Source organism: Glycine max, chromosome 17, assembly GCF_000004515.6.
Source record: "Glycine max cultivar Williams 82 chromosome 17, Glycine_max_v4.0, whole genome shotgun sequence".
NCBI classification, from domain to species: domain Eukaryota; kingdom Viridiplantae; phylum Streptophyta; class Magnoliopsida; order Fabales; family Fabaceae; genus Glycine; species Glycine max.
The window spans coordinates 14,735,545-14,761,592 of record NC_038253.2 but is presented as its reverse complement, the minus strand read 5'-3'; the positions used below and the strand labels follow the sequence as shown (position 1 = coordinate 14,761,592).

The following is a 26,048-nucleotide window of genomic DNA, read 5'->3' as shown; positions in this document are numbered from 1 at the left end:
ACTTGCCTCCCACGGATTGAACAGAGTCACTTGGTGGGGAAGGTGGCGCTTATGAAACTTACTTTCTGCACTGTGTAACATACTAACATATGCATGTGTTACTCAACTCACTATCACGAGCCCCTAAGCCTCCACTCTGCCCAATTAAACTATCAATATATAATCCAACTCTTTTTGTAGAGATCACATAAATCCTTCAACTAATTCTACTTAAAATATTTAAAATTAATATATTTAGTGTTACATAGTGCTTAACCTATACTTCACATAAAAACTTATGGCTTCTCTCTATGTGAATATAAAATCATTGTATGCAGTTTTACTCTTATATATGTAAAAAGACTGTTTCTGAATTTAATCCCAGGATCAATCGGTCACTAATCAACAACCTATACACTTAGTGGTGTAGAATACTAAATACAAGATTTTACTCAAAAAAAAATTGTAAAGACAAAATTTACTTGTGAGTTTTTAAAATTGAGTGAGTGCAACCTAACCTTAATGTAGGTCGTCGGCCAGTGTATACACTACATAGTATTAAAAAATTATATCCTTCCTAATTATTGAGTAACAAGACATAGATACATTGAATAGTGAAAGACATCAATTTTATCAAATATAATTAGTGAGTTTCCTACAAGACAAAAACCATTCAAAACTTCAATCTCAAATCCATTTCCGTAAGCCATGAAATCCCGAATCCCAGAAATTTCAATCAGCAAGACTAGTCACAATTTGAACTGTTCCTGTTTCTTCTGCATCTTGTCTGAAACCCTCCCTTCTCCGAGAAGAGCCAAAATATCCAAATACTTCAAACAAATGCCTCTCAGAGACGACCAAGAACATGTCTTGGTCTTAAGTGGGCTTTGGAAAATCTCCATGACTAAACCAAAAGACCCAGAATTCCCTTCCCTTGGCATCTTCACATGCATGACCAAACTTATTAGCAAAGGTGTCACTAATAGAAGTTGGCTTCTTAGGCACCAAAACATATGCATACCCTATTATGTTGCACATATCATTGGTTCCTATACCATAAAGAAAGCCAAGTTTGCCAAAAGAGCTGTTAAGTGCTTAGTGGTTCAGCCTTTACTTGAACTTCTTAAGGGTAAGATAAGTTGGGTTGAACAAAGGGTTGCACTTAGAGCACTGGCTCATATAGCTAGCCATGAAGCAACTTTTGAATCTGTTGAAGCGCATGAAGTAGAAATCATAGAAGCAGCCATGAACATAGCTTCCACGTGCCTAAACAAGGTATATGATGAGTTTGTTGGGCTGAAAAAGTCAGAGAGATTGAAGTACCATAGGAACCTTCTAACAAGAGGGCTTGGAGGGTTTGAATTGGAGAACATAAAGGCAGAAGAATGGGCTAGCCAGCTTCAATGTTGGTCTCTCTATCTTCTTAATTCTTTTGCATGCAGAGAAAGATCTCTCAGGTTAATATGCAAGAAGAAATTCTTGAAGGACTTGTGTGGAATGTGGGGGGGCGGGGGGGGACTAAAAAACCCATCTTCACCTTGTGGAGGACTTTTGAAAACTCTGTCACACCCAAATGGGAAGAGAAAGCATAGCAAATTTGCAAGAAGTGGTAGAGAGTTTGTGTAATGTTTCAAGATCCTCAGATGAAAGGCAACGCATGGTTATTGAAAGTCTTGTGCAGCTTCTCATAGACCCAGTTACAAGGTATAAAGTGATGGACAAAGTTGCTCCTGTGCTTGCTGATTTGGTTGAACTAAGAGACATCAAAGGGAAACACAAAGTAATTGGAAAAGCAATCATGAAGGTTCTCTTACATTATTTCCACAGAATCAAGATTTGCAAGGTGAGTTTGTATAGTGAAAGGACAAGAAGGTTGGAAGAGTTGTGGAATTTGAAGGTGGAGAGAGTGAAGAAAGAGAAACTATTGAGTGTGCAAGAATTGAGAGAAAAAGAAGCCTTATCATGTGTTCTGAAAAAGGAAGGACGTAAGAGTTTTTTTGCTGGGGAGATTGAGAATGCTGTGGTGAAGTACTCAGAGGCTTTAAATTTGTGTCCTTTAAAACTAAGAAAAGAGAGGATTGTGCTTCATAGCAATAGAGCTCAGAGCTATTTGCTTCTTAGAGATTCAGAATGTGCCATCAGTGATGCCACAAGAGCACTGTGCCTATCGGGTGCGGCGCGTCCTCACGGAAAGAGTTTGTGGAGAAGATCACAGGCTTTTGACATGAAAGGGCTCACCAAGGAGAGCTTGATGGATTGTTTAGCGTTCATTGACACAGAGGGGTTCAAGATACCATGCTATGCAGCAGGGTTTTTTAACTAGCAAATGAATTCCACGTGGCTATTTACCTCAACTCAGGCAAGGTGGTATGGCAAATGCCAAGAAATAAATGAATTTGTGATGGGTCGAAATCGAATTGATGTTGTGAGTTTGAGTCAGAAAACGAGGAGAATGAAAAGTGAGTTCCTCACTGAAGTTAATATCTTGTTTTTCCTCTTTCTTTTGTCTCATTTTAATTTAGTTCCATATGGGAGGTTAAGGTTTAATTGTGCAATGCATTGGTACATTTATGTTAGTTGTCAAATATCAATCATTAGAGACAACCACACATTGAAGTGGTGAATGGAGGATCTTAATTAATTAACTATTTTCGTGTTTGGATTATATTATATAGGCACGAGTTACATTGTAGAAGAACCTTTCACTGGGAGAAGAGCATGGGAGAGAAGAAAGTGTGGAAGGATGAGTCTAGTGACTGCAAATGTTGGAAGAAAACTGGCAGTGTCAAAAACAAAAAGGGTAAGGCATGAAATGAGTTATATGACGCTGCTAGCATGGGATTTTACACTGGCACGCCTAGTATGTTTGTTGCCTTCATTCACAAGAAAGGGGGAAAATATTCTTCTATTAGTTTCTATTCTATGGTAACTGCTTTTGACCATAGAAATTAAAAAGAGGGAGTGATCCCAAGAGCTGAATGAATTAATTGTTTCAGATTAATTAATAGTACTCTTACTCGATGAGGCCAAACATCATAGAATTCAAAGTATAAGAGAAGATGAAACTCATCTTGTGCAAATACTTTATTTATAGAATTTATTTCTAACAAACCAAGAATCTTAACAATTATTTATACATGCATTACTTTATTTTCTATTTTACTTGTTTCCATCCCATTAATCTTTTTAGTTTCTAAAGTCCTAAATTTTTCACAGCTAGACAGCATTTGAGAGCACTCTTGCTCTAACATTTTTCTTTTCTTTTATTTTCATCTCTTTTTTATCGTATTAAAAAACTGGTACAAATATACAATTTCTTTTTTCTTTATAACATTGTTCTTACAAAAATATTAGAGCTTTTAATCACATAATGCCTCATATTTTATAAAGAACAATCATGCCAAATTCCTCTAAAAAAATCCTGACAAACGTTAGTTAATATTCTATAAACCTCGTTGGCATATATAGCCATATTGGTTATTTTCAAAAGAAATCTTTCATTAGGCAATCTATTTCATTTTATTTTAGAGTTCGTACACGTAAATTGCATTTGAAAAGTTTGGTGTCCGTCTTCTTGCCTTCCGATACTACAATGGCTACACCGGAGCGGATGTCGATATTACTGTTTAAATATCTTTTTAGTTTTTATAATTTATTATTTTTTTATTTCATCTTGTAAAATTATTTTTTTGTTTTTAGTCTTAAAGAATTTTAAACAGTGAAAAAAATATATTATCAAAATCATTATAAGAACGAAAAACAAAATAAACATAATTTGTAAAGACTAAAAATAAAATAATAATTTTATAAGGACAAAACAAGAAAAAAATACTAAATTATGAGGACTAAAAATATATTTAAGGAGTGTATTCAATTAGAATTTTAAAGAATTTTAAAAGTATTTTTTTGTAAAAAGTCTTGAGGCATTTAATTAAGATTTTTAAATAATATAGAAATAAGTCTTGTGGTGTTCAATCAAGATTATTAGGATTCTTTTAAGGAAGTCAATAAAATCTCTTGGTATTCAATTAGGATTTTTTACAACTTAAAAAGAATCTTCTAATATTCAAAAGTATATAGATTTCGATGAATTCTTTTTTAAATGGATTTTAATGAATTTTGTAACACTCCATTTTTTGTCAAATAAAAAAAAGTTTTATTTAAAAATTGATAGAGTTTTTAGAAATTAAATAAATGAGAGAAAATAGTTTTTGTTAATTAAAATAAGAGTTTCATAGTATTATAAAAGAAATAGAGTAAAATAATGTTTTAGAAAATAAAGTGATGTTTTAATTGGTTATTTATTCAATGAAAGAGTAAGTAAATAATACGTTGAGAGTTCTCTAGTTATAAATAGAGACATATTAGGTCAGTTTTTACATGTATGATACTTGTCTACACTTTTTCTTTCTCTCAAATTCGTTTTTTCTTCTTATTCTCCCAAAACCTTTTTTCTCTCTCGCATATACCAAAATTTATCTCAGTAAAATTATGATATCAAACTTATTAACCGTTGGATCATCATGAAATTCGGAAGACACCTTCAAAACTCATTTCTACATATTCCCACCGTTGGGATTTATGAAATAATGTCTGTAGAGAGAAAAATACCCCTTGAACAAAGAAAACGAAATTGAGGCTCCAATCTTTTCTCCTTTCCTCTAACACTTGAAAACCCTGTCAAAGCAATCAGAAGAAAAGCTTGAAGAATCTTAGGAAACCACTAAAGATGTCGTTATCGCTGTCGGATTACACACGTGAACCCGCTTAGAGGTAAGAGATGAGTTTATCGCAATTAGGGTTAGAGTGAACATGTGTAAGGATCCTTAGAAAATCAAATTAGGATTAATTTTGGGGTGTTTTATGCATTTTAATTCTGTAAGTACAATGATAACTATGAATTGCTCATGTTTGACAGGTCAATTGATGTCCTAATGTAAATTTGATGGTTTAATTGAGTGTTTCGCTTTAAATGTTAGAATCCTAGAAATTTGGGAATTCTTAATTCTTGCATGTTTTCTTGAAATTGATGTAGGGTTTTTGTTCCCTATGATGTGAGCACATGTTCTATGTTATTAATTGAATGAATAAGTGAATGGTTATATGCCTTAAATGTTTTTATATATATGATGTATGAGAGGTGATAATGTGTTAGTGAGAAGGTGTGATGAGACATGTGTTGTGAACAAGTGTGAGATTAATACGTTTCTCGATGTGATTATACATGTTATTATGAAGTGTAAAGTGGTAACATTAAGTTGTGAGCTATGAACTGTACAATCACACAACTATAAGACCCTTTAAGGGTGATGAGTTTTTACACGATGAGTATTGTGATAGGATCCACTGTGGGAACCCGATGAGTTGAATCACTTTGAGGGGCAACAAGTTAAAATGATTTTGAAAACAATTGAGTAGTTGTGCGTATTGCATAGTTCATAAGTAAAGTCTGTGTTTGTGTCATGTATATATTAATATTGTGTGATGTGTATATGATTCATAAGGTGTGATAACATGTTGCTTTGGGATTATAACATTGTGATTGAGATTGGGTGTATGCGATAAGTTGAGTATGTGTTAAATTGTGAGATCATATGTGTATTAAGATGTTATGTGCATTGAGTTATGAGCTATGAACCGTATAGTCACATGATTGTAAGACCCTTTAAAGGTGACGAGTTAATGCGCAACGAGTATTGTGATGGGTTCCACTATGGGAACCCAATGAGTTAAAATTATTTTGAGAATAATTGAGGAGTCGTGTGTTTTGTATAGTTAAAATGTTTTCTGGGTTGAACTTGAATCAAGAAGGAGAGGCCCTAACGGATTCTTCGGAGTCTAGCTCTTGGGGTAAATACACCCGATTTGAGTGCTCCTTTAAACCTGTCTTATTCTGAACATGTGATCAATGTGAAGGTGTGAGATGTGATTTTGTTATTAAATCATTGGGACAAGTGATGTTAAGAAATGAGTGGTAACATAAAGCGAATTGTGCTAAGTTGAGCTTATTATACTTATATTATATATATGTGCTTTCGTTTATCTCTGATAATTGTTGTGCATAAGTATAATTTGTAATTAAGTCAATAAAAATTTTCGAATTTTCCCTCTTTTATTACTTCTTTTTGGTGTGAATAATTAAGATTTTGGTACCATCTGAATTTATGTCCAATAGGTGCTTAAACCGGTAAAGTTATACTGTTTTGGTGGTGTATTTGTTGTAGAAACACATAATAAAGCTTAAAAGAGAAGTTGAAGATCTGGAGACTCTCGCTCAGCGGGCAACACTCGTCTAGCGCGAAGAAGTCACATGGAGAAGCCTGATATCACGTGAAGGCGTGCTAAGCAAGTGCTGCCCGCTGAGCAAGAGTCTCCAAATCTTCAAATTTTCTTCCAAGCTTTATTTTGTGTTTCTGCAACAAATACACCACCAAAACAATATAACTTTACCAATTTAAGTACCTACTAGATGCAAATTCAGATGGTACCAAAATCTCAATTATTCACACAAAAAAGAAACAATAAAAGAGGGAAAATTCGACAATTTTTATTGACTTAATTACAAATTATACTTATGCACAACAATTATCACTCTACCTATTTAGGAATATGATAACTCACTCCATGTGTGTTGTTTGTGTTTGGATCTTGTGATGATCTCGAACCTTGTGTTTGTGGGAGCAAATGGTTAGGTGATGACTTTAAAGAACCTTGTGCTAGAGGAAGCTGGAATACAATGCTCTGATAGAATGTAACATTGAGACATGAGTTTTTATATTATTTGCATAATGTTCTCAACATGTTACTTTATGTTATTCTGCTTCTTAACTTGTTTTCTTTTGTAAAAATTGGATGGCCTTGTTTTGGACCAAAGATGTATTCGTACCTTATTTGATATGTTTTTAATTTGATGATTAACGTGGATGTGGACCTTTTACCCACGTGAACTCTTTTATATTCATTGAATAAAATCTATTTAATTAATTCTGCATTTTCATGTATGATATTATATAAATATGTATGTCGGGGTAGAAAGTTTCAGATTTCATGAGACTTTTTTAGTAGAACATACATATAAAACAATCTCACCCATTACTAGAAAAAAGACTTTCTATAATGGTGCAACAACACCGGTTCATAAAAATTGTCGTTGAAGTAAATATGGTGGCATTTTTGCAAATAAGTGCAAAATCTCGATATCAGTTCTTTGTAAACCATCTTTGAAGGTAACTTTTCAACATCGATTTTACAAAACCATCTTTGATTGTAACTTCCAACATCATTTTTATGAAAACTGTCGTTGATAGGAGTATAACTAGGCTTTCATCTTTTTAGCCTAGCTCAATATGTTTTCAGCCTCGTGTTCTCACTCAAAGTTGTCATCGTCGAAGCTCAGGGTTGTTGCTGTCAAAGCTCAGGGTTGTTGCTGTCGAAGCTCTCCCTCGTGCAAATGCCCTAGTTCTTCCCTCTCATGGAGCTTTCTTCCTTCACCCTCTTCATTGTTTCCCTCCCTCTCACGAACCCTACCCTCTTGTAGCTACATGTAGATAACTCCTTGATTTTGTTGTGAAGTCTCTTTGAGGTATCAATGCTAGTTCATGGCAGATCCAGGGTTGAAAAAACCAGATCTGGTGTTGGAAACACTAGATCAGGGGTTAGAACAACAAATCCCTTGGTCATGACTAGATGTGTGTGAGTCTCTAATGCCAACAAGTTTTCTATTCCAAGCTTGCTTGCGAAGATGTTCAAGGAGTTATTGAACTATGTGGTGACAAAGGTGTTGGATCAAGTAGAGGAGTTGGGTGGTGTAGACGTGTCGACATTTGTGCCACCATGGCTCGACGAAGGCCCAGGCCAGGGTGTCGCCCACCGTGGATTGGTCATTCTTTTGGAGGATTTCTTGGGCCACGATGGGGGAGAAGGCCATGGCTACAGTCACTGAGCCCAATTGGAGGGACATGATTGGGTTGTAGGTTTGGGCCAGAGAGGAGAGCGAGCAGTAGGGCTTAGGACCCGATTGATGGACATTTCTGATTATGAATAGTGGTGTGCTTCTCATTTTTTTTATTTTTGTTTCTCATTGTATTTTTTATATTGTGTGCATTATTATCTATTTCTATTTCTGGTTATTATAGTGAGGTGAGGAAGAAGAGGAGAATGAAGAGCAGGGGATGAGGTGTAGAACTGAGTGGAAGGAATGCCTTATATAGGAAATGGGTTCTTCTGCTTTGTGTGGCAAGCTTTTGTGTTGGAATGTTCTTCACCAATATGTACTTGTGCTTCTGGGTCTCTATATTCTAGCATCAAGTTTCATTTTTTAGTTGTTTTTTTTAGTGATTGAGTTTTTAGGCTGCAAAGGGAGTTATGCTCTAAGGATTTCATTGCCTGTGCCTTCTGTCATAGAGCATTTAATCCATCCTTCCTATTGTTTGTTTTATACTTGTAATCTTGTATAAATATTTCTGTTCAATTTCCCATATGATTTTTGATTGGTTTCATTAAATGCCCAAAGCTATTGAGACTCATTTTATTCTTTTCTCTTATCCGCTTCTCGTTTTCCCTTATGTTCCGCTAAATCAAAAAAGAGATAGGTGGGTATCTATATTTTATTCCCCCTACTAGCTCTTTATATGTAGTTGCTGAAAATCATGAAGTTTTAATTGAGTGAAGACATTGGGGTGAGCTTAATTAAATGAATGCTTCTTTTCATATGCATGACCTGTAATCCTTAATTTATTGACATTTGTTCATCTCCCATGATCCCGGACCTGCTTGTTTGAGAACAAATATCCACTTATGAAGCTAGGTTTATAAATTAAATGTTCACAATCTTTGCTTTTATTATCAAAATTTGAAGCTATAGGTCCTTTTTTTTGTCCAATTTTTACTCTATTAGTATTTATTAAAATATGTCTTGAATGAGATAATCATTATCATATACGATGAATGTTAACCCCAACTGTATATCAGGATATGGTCAATGGCTAAATATAAAGAAATTTCAATGGCTTCTACTCAGATTGAAAGAATAAAATTAAACTCCAAGGGTTGTAATCTAAATCTAGTAAGTATATCGGTTACAATTTTACTTATGTTGTATTTTTGCTATGATTCTGTCTTGGAGAATGATCAGGAACTACTACTGGTTAGTTCATTATTTGTATACAGTTATAATGGAGTGGGGAAAATGTCACTAATAGACCATTGTTTTCGGTAACTATATTCATTAATGGTGAATGTGCCTTTAGAATTAAGTTGCCAAGTGCATGCCTAAGGTAATATTTGTATAAGAAGAAACTCCTCTAATTAGTTTCTATAAAAGTTTTCTCTTTTGGGTTTTGTTCATTAAAAAAATTATACATGTTTTGTTTGATGTTTTACCTTTGTCCAAAGGTTGTAAGGCCTAACTCCAATTATAGTCAAGTGGAAGTTTCAAATACACAAAATGTTGTCAATTAAGCCAAGCCAAGGAGGTTGTTTGCACTAGATTTACTTATGTGCTTATCAAATAACTATAATGCTAAGTTCATTTGTTACATGAATTGCAGGAAATCGAGTAAGGCAATATCTACTTTGGAGTTGAATCTCAAATTTGCTTCACTACTTAATTTATGCTAAATGATTGTGTTGTATTAGGGAAGTCAAAGACAATTGAATCAACTGCAGGGAAAACATATTTCATGGTTATATGGATCATTACAACTTTTAGTAACAGGAAGCACAAAGATTATGTTCGTGCAACTTGGATGCCATTAGGTGATTTAAAGGATTTCAACATTATTGTCAAATCATTAAATCAATGACACAATGTCATGAAACCTTCGGGTCATCCATGATGAAATCCTTTATGGTGGGTACTTGATGCAATCTCAAGTGAGGCAAACACAAAAGGATAATTAGTTTGATGTAATCTCAAAAAACACAAAGCACCTAAGTAGGAGCAAATAAAATTGAAAATTGGAGCAAATATACTTTTCCACTATCTATAATTCCTTTTTGTATCTAACATTGTCCTTGGTCCTCTCTTTATTGCAAATCCTGAGATGTTCAAGCTTTTGTACATGATATTTTTCTAAATTTTATTTATGCTTTATTTTTAAATTGAAAAATATAGTTACACACATAGTGACTAATTGAGACCATGAATACGTAGAAAAGTATTTGTTAGTTTGAACGTCTCCTTGGTCTTCTGTTTTATATATGTACAAATTTGTCAATTTAAACTTGTCTAAGAATCTACTGATTATTATGATAAAAGGTGTGCAAAACATTTTTTAACCAAAAAATAACACATTCTAAGACAGTTCTTTAGAAAATCGTCTTAGAAAGTGTACATTCTAAGATGGTTCTCTAAAAATCATCTTAGAATGCCTATTTTTTAAGACGGTTTTCTGAAAACGGTCTTAAAATGCCTATTTTTTAAGACGGTTTTTTGAAAAAACGTCTTTATATCCTTGTGTTTTTTTAATATCTTTTAAACAAAAATAACACATTCTAAGAAGGTTTAAAAAAAATGATGTAGAAGTCAAGATTCTAAAACGATTTAAAATTCATTGTGAAAAATGTTGATTTTCTACTATGACAAATTCAAAAAACGTTTAAAAATCATCGTAAAAAGTATTAAATAATCATCTTTAAAAGACATTTTTTAGTAATACCCAAACAATCCACAATTTTTTTATACTAAAACCAATAAATCCCAAATTCTACTTTAAAATTTCAATCTCAAATTCCCACTTTACATTTGTGGAGCATTGTCGAGATTATATCAATCGATTCATGAGTTGATAAACTTTATTAGGTATTCATAACACCACAACTGATGTTAAGTGGCTATAGTGGAGAATTAAATATGCTGTAAATAAGACAATAATAAATATAAAGAAATTTAAGGCCCGTTGTTACCTGTTTCGCATCAGCAATGAGGGTGAGAAATATATATTGTATAGCATAACAAATTCATGTGATGCAGAAAAGAAAACAAATCAATATTTTTTAGAATGATTGAGAATATATTTTTAAAGGTAGATGCCAACCAAAAAGTGAAAAGATGCTTACGGTCAGATTAATTAATTATTTCAATTATAAATGTGACTTTCTTGTTTGGTTTGATATTTCATATGCAAACACTTTAACAAGAGAGAACTAGCCTAATAAGAATTAAGCTTCTTTATAATAAATTTTATTTGTTCCGTCTCGAATTCTAGTTATCTACAATTCACATTAGACTCGAATATAAAAACTGAATCTGAGGAATTCTAAATTTTATTTGTTTCGTCTCGAATTCTTTTAATGCTCATCTTTGCATTCACAAAATTCAACTCACAAATTTTATTTAAAGGAAATTAAGTTCCTTGTCACTTGAACCAATAGATATTGGTAAATTTATTTTAATCCTACTTCTTAATTTTCTTTTTCTTTTCTACTGTTTCTTACTTTTAATTTGTTGATTACAATGTATGCCTATCAATATAAATTGGCTTAAATATATCGAATATGGATGATTCATGATTTATTAAAGAAATGAATTAAAATAAATAAATAAATAAAAACTTATTTTAGCTTTAAAATGATAGATTTTAATTCCTAAAAAAAAATGATAGATTTGAATGATGTTCATGCTATTTAACTATTTAATATCGTTTGTTCTACACAAATCTTCTCTCTGTTAGGTGAAATGGACGGCATAAATCAATTAGTATTATTAGAGCCCATGATACTTGAAAAACATGCAGAGCACGATTTACCAGGTCATAAAAAGGATAAAAACAAATTCGTGATTTTTTATTTTTACATTACAAGTTGGGGATGTTTAATCATAAGATACTCCCCTATAAATATACTGTTTTATTTTATGACCTCTTGCAAAATCCACTGCTCTTTTGCATTAAAGTTAGATTTATGCGCCTTACCCGACCAAACTGCTTTGGTTTTTTCTGCGCACTGATTAATAAAATACTACGAAAAACTGAACATCTCAATCATGGACGTATACCTAACTTTGAGGCATTACGAGAATAGTATAGAAAAAAACAGGAAATAAATGGAAGAGCGGAGAAGATTAATACAAGGATGTAAAGAATTATGATAAAACCGATTGTCGCTGCGACCAGTTTAACAAGTAAAATACAAACAGAAAGCATGCGCGTCTTTTATGGGCAGGGACCACCAGCTAGGCAAGGCAACTAGTGATAGTTGAAAAAAAATGGTGATAATAGAAATGGTAATTTGTCATCCAATGCCATAAAAACTTTATTGTATAATCGTTAACATATGGTTACAATGTAACAAACTTGTCACAGTTAATATGCAACTAACTCACGGTCATAATTACAGACAGGAGTTCAATCATCAAAAGAAAAGTTCAAAGCAGCAATGGCCGACCCTGTTGTTGCAAATGTTGAAGCAATATCAGGGTAGTCTTTCCATGAGGTTGTGACCTTCAGAGATGGATACAGCCACGTTTTAACCGAATCCACAAACGAGTTTGGATCCAAGTTCAAAATGGCTTCCCAATCAACCTGCAAACCCTGTGGGATGCTTCCTGTGAACTCCATGTTGGCAGCAAGTAACAAACCCAGCATAACTATAAATCCAACCCCTGCCGATCCCCTAGACAGTGGCATAAAGTTATACCTGAAAAGCAGTTCAATCAGATTTGCAGAAATGATTTTCAGATGCACAAAATCAAAGATAATTTAACCATTTTTAAAATGTCATACCAGTAATATGTCATCCTTAAAATTGCATCTCGCACGTTTTCAAGCGTGTCGAAGTCAGTAGACCCATAGTTTTCACCACAGTAAGCATTGCAGAGAGTCTGACACAACAGTTTCAAGATGGATACAAGATAAATATTACAATTCATCTAATGACTTGAGCTATAAATAACAAAAACGTGTTTTTAAATGAAACTTTAAGAATAGTAAAATATCTGTTAGCAAATTTCTAAAGCTGAAAATTATCATGAAATATTAACGATGATTGAATGGTACAGATGGAATGAGATCATTGGTAGGGATGTTAAAAGAAACATTCTTACTTAAGAAATAAACCAAAAATGGCTATATAGAGAGCCATATATGTCACTATTAGCTAATTAATACACTAAAAGTTGTTTAGTATGAGAAACATACTTCCCATGCCACTGTCATTTCTTCGTCAAAATCTTCCCATCTAGCAGGGGTACAAGGTGTTTTGATTGCAAAGTCAAAACCATGCTCTCCCCTGAAAAAACATGTTTCAGTTCCCCAATTAAATTTCAAGCGTGAAAACTAAAATTTTACAGCAATGACAAGAAAATGTGGAAGACAATAACTTGAAATTTTCACAAGGCTAGTATCTAGCTTACATTTTTACAAGGTTTATCCTAGTTCCTTCAAGCTGCTTCCTGAGGAAACAATAACATCCAGAGAGTAAATATATGTTAAAGAAATTACATGTTTCCAGACACTGTTAGCACTGTGAACGCTTACCCTTCAAATGCAGTACTGTTGCACCAGGTAGCCAACCAAAAATCCTCACCAATAACTTTATAAAGATCAGAACATGATTTTGCATGCATAATCTGCATATCAAATATTAAAGTTTCTATTTTCAGAAAATGATAGACTATAAAACTATTGTTCTTCAAGCTAGGTAATACAAAACAGAAAAACATGTAACATCATCAGCAAGGGACTATCATTACATTAATTTGATATCATTCGAAAGCAAGAGAAAAGAATCTGGAAGCATTTCTTCGTCAAAAAGTTAACAGACAAAAATGAAATCCTTGAGCATCAATTATATTTATAAGGAATCTCCTATGCCTACGAGCTAATTTAAAACACCAAAACCAATTAATTAGAAACTACAGATTACATGTTTCACAGTCCATCTGACTTGATGCATAAGAAACATAGTCTATCATACAACTTATGAATTTCTACTTTCTTGGGTACAAATTCAACCTATCTAATGATAACGATGATAACCGTGTGCTACAGTAATAATAATAGTACTTTGATTGTCCAGACATGCTGTGCGTGCATGTAGAAACCATGTCTAATGAAAATTTAAAACACGGAATAAAATATGTCTATCTTGCAATTACAACTGTAGTGTATCACCCAAGCCAAACAAGGGGGCTTAAGAGGTTTACTTACTGACATCAGGAAAACCATAACTTTTCCAAGGCTAGACCTTTTGAGGGGTTAGAAGTCACGGAGGAGGCCTTTTGCATAGTAAATCAAGCAATGTTAAAGGAAAGAGGCACAACATATCTAAATCAACAATCAACAACTGACCTCTTCTAATTTCCCATCTTCGGAAAGATGAATGATCTTGTCTGTTTTGCTGCGGACAAATGATCTCTCTTTCATTACAGTCTTTGCAATTTCTAACGTTCTGTGACATTTAAAATAACAATCATTTTCAAAGCTAGACTATTACAACAACAACCAAGCCTATTCCAACTTTAGGGTCAGTTACATGTATCAACGATGTCATAATGTTCCTTTCATAGCCACTCTACTAATATATAATAAATCAATAAAATCAGGAAACAGGCTCTTCACCTTTCATAATTAGGAAAGTAACGAACAACTCTGGCTTGCCCAAGAATCATAGGTGTGTGAGAACCAAATCCAGCATTAAACTCATCACTGCAGAGCAAAACAAAAAAAAAAACAAGAAAATCAAAATCCAGAACTAGTCTTTAAGTCCAGCTTGAAATAACAATAAACCAGGCACATTAATCAATATTGCTAAAAGGCTGGCAACCAATAAAAGAAAAAACTTATCCAATCATGACCAATATAATTCTGAGCTTATTGTCACAAATAATGGAAAGTATATACTTCATAATGAAAGTAAAGAACATGACCTCTTTAATTGCATAATTTTAATAAATGTAAAAATCAATCTTAGCAAAACAATCCACATAGAAATGAAAGCACTGAAAGTTAATATGAAGGCTGAATATACTTAGTCACTCTAGTTCCACTGAGAATTCATTTCCTCCTTTCAACTGTAAAACTTAGGTTATCTAAGTTTTAAAAGTAAGGGAAGTTCTATCCCTTTTTTATGGTCCTTATGGAATAATAAATACTGCAGCTTTTGTTGAAAGCCTAAACAAAAGATATCAACTTAGAGCCAACAAAAACTCAGCCATCTCTTAAACAAATCTAAAATCTCAGTAAATAACAACAAAAACAAAAAGCATTTGCAAAAGGATAAAAGTTAACACGTGCACAAAAAATGCTGAAGGACTAAAATGTAACAATGAGAAGAAAAGGGACAAACAATTCATGCAAAATTTAGAGGAATAGATAGTAACAAGTAAAGAATCCAAATGAGTTTTTATCAAAACGAGATGAAAATGGAATATATAATATTAAAAGAAATTATGAATAACCAAATTCTTTTATAAAAATCATCCTCACTTTGAGGGAGTTTGGAGGGAGAGGACTGAATACACAAAGAATCTAATTTGTTCATTACTTTGTACCAAAGAGGTTGTGGTTGGTTATCCTGGATGTAGAAAAAGCTGCACACTTTCACTTTACTCATTTCAGACTCAACTGATGTAAATGAGCAAAGGTCAAGTATAATCAGCAACTTAGTATTCAATACAAGTTTGTCAACGTATCTTTGACATTAATTTGGAAATTTTCCCTTTACCGTAAATTTACACCATCCTTGTCCTCTCCTCAGTCTTGTTATAGATTTTTTAAACAATTATTTGTAATTAATTTATTATAGGAAGGAGACCTTTATCTGCACTGAAAACATATTTGATGTAAGCATACTACCTCAAGTCTATGGGATCGTGTTTGAAGATATGAACATGACCTTACAAAAATTTACCAGTATTAACTGAAAATAAGTGGGAGTTTGAATACATATAGAATTTCTGTAAACTTAGTTGACCACAAAAGAGGATAGTTCAGTCATGCCTCTAGGACTATAGGATTTTATAGCAGAGTCAGCATTCAGCAGCAATTATATCAATTAGATAGGAGAGACACATAAAAAGGTGGAGATAATGAAAATCTACGTACATCCTAAGTATAAATATTATATCTGAAACATTATAAAATTTCTGAACAATAAATCATGCGTACTCTTAATGTGCTCTGATAAAATACTTAGCCCATAGAAGGGATACCTTAGCTTGTTCACCCATACAACAGGATCACAAGGCTCAGAAATCTGTCTCCATCTAACAGCTAATGAGTAAACATTGTGCCACGAAAATGTACGGCTGGATAATCTATCATCTACAGTTCCATTTGAAGATGTTACTGAGGTACTGCTTGTACTACAACCAGCACCTCCTCTATTTTGACTGGGCATGTTAATTCTTTCCCTTCTCCTGGCCCTTCTCCCATTCTTTGAATTTCCTTTATTCGAATATTTCCATTCAGCATGCAGGGAACGCCAAGCCTTTGAGACTTTTTGTGCAATTTCAATAGCAGCAAGTCCAGCCATTCGATGCTGATAATAAGGAAGTATTAACATACAGATATAGATAGGTTAGAGGATATTATCAACAACGATGAGAAAAAACAATTGTCCGTTGGATGCATGTCACTTTTAAGTGAACGCATGAAATTTATAAAGGAAAAATATATCACAACTTGCATATATCTAGAATAAAGTGTCCAGAATATACTGTAGCTACTAAATAAACTACACACTCGTGCGCGCGCACACACACATACCCAGGATTTTAAAACTAATTGAAAAACAAAACCTAGCGCACCTCGGTGCCAAAAGGCTCTTCGCTATGTGAAGATATGGGAGAGGGTCATTGTATGCAGCCTTCTCCTTGCATATGCAAAGAGGTTGTTTCTGGATTCAGGCCCGTGACCAACTGGTCACCAAGATGTAACTTTTCCGTTACGCCAGGACTCACCCTCATAAATGATATGATTCTATGAAAACTGCATGTTTTTACTTTGGGAAATACAGTTAAAATAAATTTCCTTTGATAGAGATTTATTGAGAATGGAAGTTTGACTTGTTTAGAAGTTATATTGTTAAAATCAGAAAACTGAAATCCCTCAACTGTGTACCAATTTTATAATATTATCCAATCATTATGCACTATTATTTCTGTCATTCAATAAAATAAAATAGCATCCCTCACTTGGAAGTAAATGGAAATAATATAACATGTTTCCTACTTTTGCAATTTGATTTTACATGATATGAACAAGGATCATCAGAATTTTTGGATGCAACCAAATCCTTTTCTAGTTCCATTAGAGCAAAGAAAATGTGCAAGTATAATATGGCACACCAAAGACTATTGAGAATAAAAGTGGGGCCCTCAGCAGAAAAGGGATTTGATGAAAAAGAAAGAAAAATGATAATAATCAATAAGCCATGAGATATAGAAGAGCAAGAAACCAGAAATAGCTTTACCTGGCGTCTATTAGGTAGGAATCCTGGACAATCATATTGGATTTTCATGCCAATGGAGTCTGAAGCCTGTAGAAGAGCAGCCTTCTGCTTGGTAATAGTAAACTCTTGCTTTTTAAGCTTTCCCTTTCTTAAAGACTCGCGTAAAGGAGGTTGCCTGAAAACCTTTTCGCATACATTCTTTGGATGCAATTTCTTGCACCAGTATTCCTGAATATAATACAATGTAGAATTGTAGATACAAATAACTATCCTAGAAATGGGAACCTCAACTCATGCTTTATAAAATGTGAATAACCAAGCACATTGTGATTTAAAACCTACTTGCTATGCAATACATCCTTTTAAACCCACATCAAATTCCCCACAGGCATGCTTGTGAAAATCAAATCTTATATTTTCTTTTATTCTTCCTGTTTTTCTGGAAAGTGGCCTACTTTACACACATGACCACAATCACCACATAGCAACCAAGAAATCCTAAAGTCAGGTAAACAGGATTTTCCAATTAAGACACCTTTGAATTAAGAAACATTATTAGTACCAAGGAAAGTAGAATTGTTTTCATAAATTTTACCTTAAAAAGAGCATCAATATCCCCGTCAATATCAAACCAGCAAAAATCACCATTAAATTTTGAGGCTGTGTACAGGGCAATCTCTTTCTGCAAAAGAAAGGGTTGAAGCATATCATAGAATTAGGCTCTTAATGAATGAAACTTAATATGTACCATGTTAATTCGCAGAGCACCAATGGCACATCAGTCCAAAAGCAGCATTTTATTTCTCAAAAATAATAATTTAGTTATAAGTAGCTGAATCAAGGGAGGGCAAGTTCTACAAGTATGTCTCAATGTTGACATAACTAACTAACATGAGGAACTAAAGCAGAAGGGAACAGACCTAATTCAAAACATGCCAACAGAAATTCACATATTCAAATTAACAGAGTAGCAATAATCTCTCCTGCTCTAAATGAATTTTTGCTATGACATGTCACTACTCAATACTGTCAACTTTGTGTCCCAGTTAGTAGATCTTTTAGCGTAGAAGGAAATTTATTTATGTTCTTTTTTATCAGTTGAATAAGATTAAGAGGGAGAATAAAAACTGATGCAACAAGTATACTATTTCAATAAAACAAACCTGATAAAAGACAAGGCACTGAAGCACGAACTTGTCCATTGAATCCAGTTCCAAATCCAATGCAGCATCATAGTCCTTGACCTGAGACCATTAAAAAAAGTTATAGCATGCCAAATGTAAACCAACATTGCACCAAAAAATTAAATTAAAAAAATCCATACCGCTTCTTTGTATTGTCCAACAGCATGGTAGCAGGAAGCACGTAAATACAAACATTCAATGTTGCTGCCATCAATGCTCAACCCCATTGTCAAATCCTTGATAGCCTTCCTGTTACATCCAAACCCAAGTTAAAAATAAAATCTAGTAACAGCATAATAGAGTACCAAACTAGAAAACTTAGCACCGATGATTAGTATGAAATATTTAAAAGCAATTTACATGGACCTTAGGTGTCATTATGAATTCAAACTCAAGGAATTGTTGCACTTCTACCAGTATACCCATTGTGCAATAATTCATATACAATTTATCACTCTAGAATCCTAGATTACAGACCAAAATACCAGTAGCAGACCATTTTTTTTTTATCAGCAAAAGTAGCAGACCATTTTAAGTCCCCAAATTTTAGGAATTGGACTTGAATAATAGCTATAATACAACTATATGATTTGAGTTTACGACTTTAGGAATAGCAAAAATCACAACATAAATCTTCCTCAAAGTGCTTGTTCTCTAACACAAACCTAAATTTACGAAAATACAAAATGAACCTCCTTATGAGATTCTATTTCAACAATTATAATTGTTATGAAAAACAACAAGTAATAAGTTCCAGTCATGTCCATAGTTCCTAAAACCAGTATTACCGACTAATCTTTTGTTCCTAAAAGGCTTCAATTTATTGCATGTTCTACCATCCATATATGTTTCCTTAACTGTTAATTGAGAGTACCACTATAACTTATACTAGTGTCATGGACCAAATCCTCAAGAGTCAAGACTCATGAAAAAAAAGTCACTGCAAATAAATATTCAACTTCTTCAATGGATTAGCAAGTATGGCTGGACAAATACCTGTGTTCACCCATTGCATGGAACAGAAGGCCACGCAAATGATAAGCTCTTGCAAACCTAACATCAAAATGTAAAAGCAATCAACCTCAGGTAAAGAGAATAGGCACAAAGTACATCAAGTGGAAGAAGCTCGCAGAAAACAATGCTGATGAATAATACAGTTCAGTCATGACAATTACCTCCCATCAATATGTAGCATCCTATTTATACATTCCTGAGCCTTTGTTGGCTTAGCTAAATCTTGATAGAACTGCACAAAAACCACAAATTCAAAACAACACTACCAATTAAAGCCATCCAACAAAATAGCCAATCCCAAGCCTGAGTTAAAGAGGAGGGTTGTGTTAGGCTATTGGCAGCCACCATAAAACTCGCTGTTATACTCAACAACAGAATAGTTTTAAGCCTATAACTGATAATCAAATTAGGCAGAAAAGAAGAAGCATACTTAATAATTATTAGCCTATGGCTGCTAGATCTTTGATACACACACACACACACACACACACACACACACACATATATATAAACTGTCAAATACATATTCAAACCAAAGCTAGCAAGCAAAATCATCTAACAGAATAGCTTTTAAGCCTATAAATAAAAAGCTATAAAAAATGTAGCCTACCAGATAAATAAGCCTATAATTGAATAAAAGAAAAACGTACACGTGAACTGATCTGATATGAAACAGATAATTCATGTCAAGTGGAAAGTAAATTGGATTACAGGCAGACAGAAGCAACATGGATGAAAGTAGTGAAACCAGATATGAGTAGAGATAACACAGAATTCAAGAATACAAGTTAACATATTTGAAGTATACATTCATTTCTTTAATATGATCAAACTATCAGTGCAGTATGGATACGGATGAATAGACACCTGAGTCAGATGTGCCCATGCTTCAAGGAAATTTTTGTCAAGTTGAAGTGATTTGAGATGAGCTTCCTCAGCTTCCTTATATTCACCAATTGAAGATAATGCTAAACCCTGTAAAGTCAATTTGTTCAGTGAAAGACTGAAGAGACCTTCCATATAAGAGATCTAGATCCAAAATCAATGAGGATTCAAGTAATAAGACTCAAGGCCCACCAAATATGTGTAGGCAGACGTATTATCCTTATCTAGCTTCACGCAAGCTGAAAGGTCTTCAACAGCTGCATCAAACTCTTTAAATTTGAAATTGACAATTCCTGCATTGAAATTTATACAAGACATACATTAGTTAGTCTCAAAATTTTAGGGTTCAACTAGATGATTTCATAGATCACTTAGGTAGAATGTATACAGAAGTTCCAACACTAGTTTTGGAAACAAAATATCTCCCTATTCTAAGCTATAATCCCTTGATTTGTTGTGATTTTCTAAAATATAGCCTATTTTATATTAATCCCAAACAGCGGCTCGTAGTGGCTGATCCCAAAGCTGCTAAAGTGGGATAGCAGGATGGCATCTATTGCGAAGTCTAGAAAATATAAATTTATATCATACACATATAAATACTCAAAAATAGAAAAATACACAATTAAAAACATAGTATTATATTTCTGAAATTTGTTATTACTATAATACTATTATTATTTAATTTATTAATTAATTATATTATATGCTATGCTTTATTTAGTTTATTATATTATATATTATGCTTTAAATAGTTTACTATAATTTATAATTTTTATTACTTTTATTATCTAGTTTATTATTATTATTATTATTATTATTTAGTTGATTGTATTGTATGTTATGCTTTAAAGAGGAAAAAAAAGTTAGACTACTCAAATTGAAGCCCAGCAAACCGAAACAAGAAAAAAAAAACACTGAAACATTAGGCCATCATAGCCAAGTTCCCCTGAAACTCTAAGTCACTAGAACCAATCAGGCCCCTGCTATTAGCAAAGTGTCACTGCCTCTAATTGAAAGACTGAAAGTGAAACCCCACCCCCCAATGGCAGAAATTGAAGATGGATGACTGGAAGGTCAGTAGCAGCGGCTGTCCATCGACAGCAAAGGTCGCAGACGCTGTCCGGCAATGGCACAGGTCCCAGAGACTGTGCCAAAACACCTGGGGCGGCTGTGTTTTGCCACAAGAGGCACGATGTTGAAAATGAAATCATGGCCACTTTTCCCACTTCTTCAAACCTCCAACGCTTACCCTTTTGCGTTGCACCGCTTTAAAATCCGCAACCACTATCCGCTATTCCACTATTTGCTACTATAGCAGCACGACTGACAACATAAATTTTATAGATTACAAAAATAGTATAACTTCTTAACAGATACATTCCTAAAATAGCACAAATACTCACATTCCCCCTCAAGTTAGTGAATAGGTGTCCTCCATTGTCAGGTTGGATACAATTCTCTAAAATGTAGGACTCTTCAATCTGTTAGTCAAAATATTTGCATCTTGTCTATGTGTGGGCAATGAATCAATAGGATTTGTTGTTCTCTCCTATCCCCAGTTAATAATATAATGTCATCCACATACTCATGGATGAGCATCCAGTAACAGAAATGTAAATACATCTAGCAATTCAAAATGTGTTAATTCTTCATTTGCTTCTAAGAAATGAAAATGTATGTTTGCATATGCTAAAGGTAAAATACAACAATCATGCCACAGAAAAACTAATCCAATTTCTCTGTCTGAACTTCTACAAATTACCACAAGATATGGACCCACCATTGTAACAAAGAGAGCAAAATAGAGGCATGCTTAATTATTCAAGTCCAGCAAAAATCGGTTGCCCAAATAACAAATTAGTTAAAGACAAGCTACCTCTCTCATGTAAAATATCTGCTGTGTCAGGTTCAAACTCTAATGCCTTGGTCAAGTCTTCAATAGCCTGATATCCATATCGAGAGGGGGGGGAAACAGCAATTGTCACATTTACAGGTTTATACTTGTGCCAAAAAATAGGAAGTGAAGCGCCACAGAATGTACAAAATATTTCAATCTTTTCATATCTCAAACATCTTAAACAATATCACATAGGATCTTGTAGGTCATACATAGAGACTTCAATAACATTGAATCTAACAAGATAAAAGACCACAGAATTCTTCATAACCACATGATTAGTTTAGCACCAACACAATTAAGGGTTCAAGCATTCAACTAAAAGCCTAAAGCTTTACATGGCAATGTTCAAATAGTACCAGAACCAGACTTGGCATAAAAAAAACAAAGAAAATTCCTTGCAATTTTCATTTTCTGTAATAGAACTGATTCTTTTATAAAATATAACCAGAGGATTGCCCGATGAATGAAGTTCCGAGAGTTTCAACATGTTAGACTGAGATTAAGTTTCTAAGAAGTAGGGATGGCCATGCTCACCTCAACAAACTCTCCCAAGGCTGCCCTGGCCTGACCTCTCCTTTTCCATGCCTCACCAGCCAATGGATTAAATTGTATAGCCTAATACATACAACATGTAAAACACTTACATATAGAAGAAATACCATATCTCTATATACACCTGTTCGACAGTTTTCATTCAACCACCTTTGTAAAATCAGCTATAGCAGCATCAAGTTCCCTCTGGAATGCATATGCTGTACCTCTTCCTATTAGTGCCTCAGGATAAGCTGGGTCCTTTTTCAGTATCTACATAAAATGAAGGGGGCAAGGCTGTAGTATGTAATTTAATAATATGAAGAAAAAAAATAGACAGAACAAGATTGAAAAGGCATGAAAAGATGAAAATGAGAGAATCACTTGTGAGGAAAATTTTTCACCTGGTCAAAAATGGATATGGCATGAGCATATTTTCCTTCATTAACCTGAAAAAGGACCATAATATCAAATATGCTCTTAATCAAATAAATACAACAACACGGAAGTCGTTATGTAATTTGTTTATTCAATTAAAAGCATGAAAACAAACCTCTGCTATACCCCTTGAGAGTCGAAAATCTACACTAATGGAATTTGTATTTGAAATCCGAGCAACGCAGAACTTCTTATTTTTCCTTGCTTCACCTTTTCTTTCATCAGAAAATATAAACTTACTAATTGGGTTTCTAAAAATTTTAGGGACATTAGCTGAGTCACCACTATTGGTAGATACTTTATCGCTTGATTCTGAGGCATCACTTGAGTCATTACATGATTCAGAATTGTAACTAAGTGTATCAAGAACATCAGGGCTTCCATTCACTTGGCCATCAGATTTATTAGACTCTCTATATTCATCATGTGATTCATGCTTTAAGTTGGAATTATCAGCAGACTTTAGGCATGTCTCTGATTTATCACCAGTAGCATCACCACATAATTCAGCCCGAGTGCCCAATGTATCTTGGATCTTACAAGTTTCACTAGAGCTCCCATTACTCAGAGAAACTGATTTGGTTTGTGGCAACGACCTATGGGTTTCACTTTCACACAGTGTATTGTTGCCTTGTTTTGCAGTCGCTATAAGCTCTTCAAGTTCTAGCAGCTGTTTCAAGTCAGCAGACTGATGCAGAGCATGTTCATAGCCCTGCTCCCATACCAATAGAGCATTTTCTTTCCTTCCCAACACAGAGAGCGCAGAACCTAGATAACAGAAAGAAAAAAAATCCCTAAGTCAAAAAATATAAGACATATGTAGTGCATGAGAAAATTTCATTCAAACCTTCTTCAACATAAACTAAAAGAATGACGAGATACTAATCTATAAACAGCATGACAAAATACACTATAAAACAATTCCAACATGATCATCATGCAACAACCAACCCTAATCTTCATTGTAGACAAAATTGCCTTTTCTCTCGGCTACATTGGTTTCAGAGTATAATCATTTATTAAAAATAATCCATTTATGCAGACACACATCCAATACACACATAATCACGCCAATTTTCTTCAATTACACAGAAGTTGTACATTGTCGCTTCTGTGCAACGCGCCAATGCATGAAACATTCAATAATACACACACAATCATGTCAATTTTCTTCAGTTACGCAGAAGTCGTACACTGTCGCTTCTGTGCAATGCGACAACACGCATGACATTCAGTGATACACAGATAATCACGTCAATTTTCTTCAATTACACAGAAGCTGTATATCGTTGCATAATTCAAGACTGATGCAGAAACAAACAACACCCTATCCATCTATTTAATTGATCACAAGAAATAGCATATCTGAAAACTAGTCAGAAAAAGTCAAAAAGCGGCACAGTAAATTTCCAAGGCAAAATACATAAGGAAAATCGGCTAATGAATAGATTACGTTTAACTAAAACCTAAAACTAGTTCAATTACCAATCCCAAAAAAAAAAGCACGCAATTAAATAGGTAAGAAGAGCGTAAATTCAATTACAGCAAAAGACGGCACGAAAAGAAGATCGAATTTGACATAGGAGAATGGAACCTTTGAGAATATAAGCTTGAAGAAGCGTAGGGTCAAGCTGAAGCGCTCTGTCGCAATCCTTAATCACGTGCTTGTGGAGCTCTAATTTGCTGTAACAGAACGCGCGGTTGCTGAAAGCGAAAATCGAAACAAGATCAGCAAAGTATATATGCAAAGCATTCACAATAACGAATGAATCAATGAGAGAGAAAAGAAAAAAAGGGGGAAATGAAAAAGGAACCATAGGTCTTGAATTGCGTTGGAATGAGAAACGAGGGAATCGAGGATTCGAATGGCTTTGGACCAGTCCTTGGAGGCGCAGAGCCTGGCCAACTCCACGCGCTCGGAGGTAGCAGGAGCCATGGGCACGTGAGGTGCACGGATCAGAGGTGAGGTGGTGGTGGTTTTTTCTTCTGAAAGGGAAATTTGGGGGGTGGAAATGTAATTGCAATTGTGCGCGCGGTGGTGAAATGAAGAAGGCGATGGATGATTGATGGTTGAAGAGTGCTGTGCTGTGCTGACCTCGGGAAATTGGGTTGAGAGAGAGAGATAGAGAAAGAAGGCGAGTGCTTAAAGAGTAACGGTGAACGATCGATCACGTGCACCGCACAACGCGTGACTTGCACCTAGGAGGCTTGGCCAGAGCTTTTTTCTCTTCAATATTATTCCCCACTCTATATAGATAGAGATATTAAAAACTACTGCCTTAAGTATATTTTTGGTTTTTTTTCTACTAAAATTTGGTTTTCTTTATTTTTTAAAATATTCATTTTTATTTTATTTTTCAAATTTGAAACAGTATTATTCGTATGAAATAAGGATCATTTTTTCATTGTAGAATACAATTTTGAACTCCTTTTCACCAATCCACATAGAACTTGTCCTATAAGATTCACTAATAGAAATTAGGATTTCAACTAATTTTTGAAAGAAAAAAAATTGGTCATAAATAGTGCGAAAAGTGAGTTTCATGAGCAACTAAAAAAATTTTGATATTAAAATTTTCAGTTTTATAATTACTTGTGGGATTCACTTTTTATAGAATTTTTCATCATGTTTATAAAAAAAATTATCAAACATTAATTGGATTTCACAATTTTTATACAAATGAATCTAATGAAACATATTTTATGTCTTAAATCAAGTAAAA

At 33.9% G+C, this 26,048-nt stretch overlaps 2 protein-coding genes across 2 annotated transcripts; one reads left to right on the top strand and one right to left on the bottom strand.

Annotated features, from left to right (window-relative positions):
- Positions 1 to 607: 607 nt before the first annotated feature.
- Positions 608 to 3,090, top strand: LOC100816400 (uncharacterized). The gene is made up of 2 exons (XM_026126572.2): positions 608 to 2,438; positions 2,655 to 3,090. Exon 1 carries the CDS (start codon positions 1,553 to 1,555, stop codon positions 2,300 to 2,302), a length of 750 nt encoding a protein of 249 aa, XP_025982357.1. The 5' UTR covers positions 608 to 1,552; the 3' UTR covers positions 2,303 to 2,438; positions 2,655 to 3,090.
- A 9,116-nt stretch (positions 3,091 to 12,206) lies between these two features.
- LOC100815327 (suppressor of RPS4-RLD 1) lies at positions 12,207 to 25,558 on the bottom strand. Its single transcript, XM_041011248.1, has 23 exons — positions 25,140 to 25,558; positions 24,920 to 25,029; positions 23,441 to 24,093; positions 23,292 to 23,336; positions 23,059 to 23,160; positions 22,891 to 22,971; positions 22,333 to 22,399; positions 20,646 to 20,746; positions 20,436 to 20,543; positions 19,730 to 19,800; positions 19,551 to 19,607; positions 18,695 to 18,803; positions 18,534 to 18,614; positions 17,966 to 18,052; positions 17,392 to 17,598; positions 16,130 to 16,458; positions 14,538 to 14,624; positions 14,268 to 14,367; positions 13,455 to 13,546; positions 13,331 to 13,369; positions 13,116 to 13,206; positions 12,702 to 12,799; positions 12,207 to 12,615 (listed from the first exon to the last, which is right to left on the bottom strand). The coding sequence occupies exons 1-23, from the start codon at positions 25,259 to 25,261 to the stop codon at positions 12,324 to 12,326; spliced, it is 3,129 nt and encodes a 1,042-aa protein (XP_040867182.1). The 5' UTR covers positions 25,262 to 25,558; the 3' UTR covers positions 12,207 to 12,323.
- Between the last annotated feature and the right edge of the window lie 490 nt (positions 25,559 to 26,048).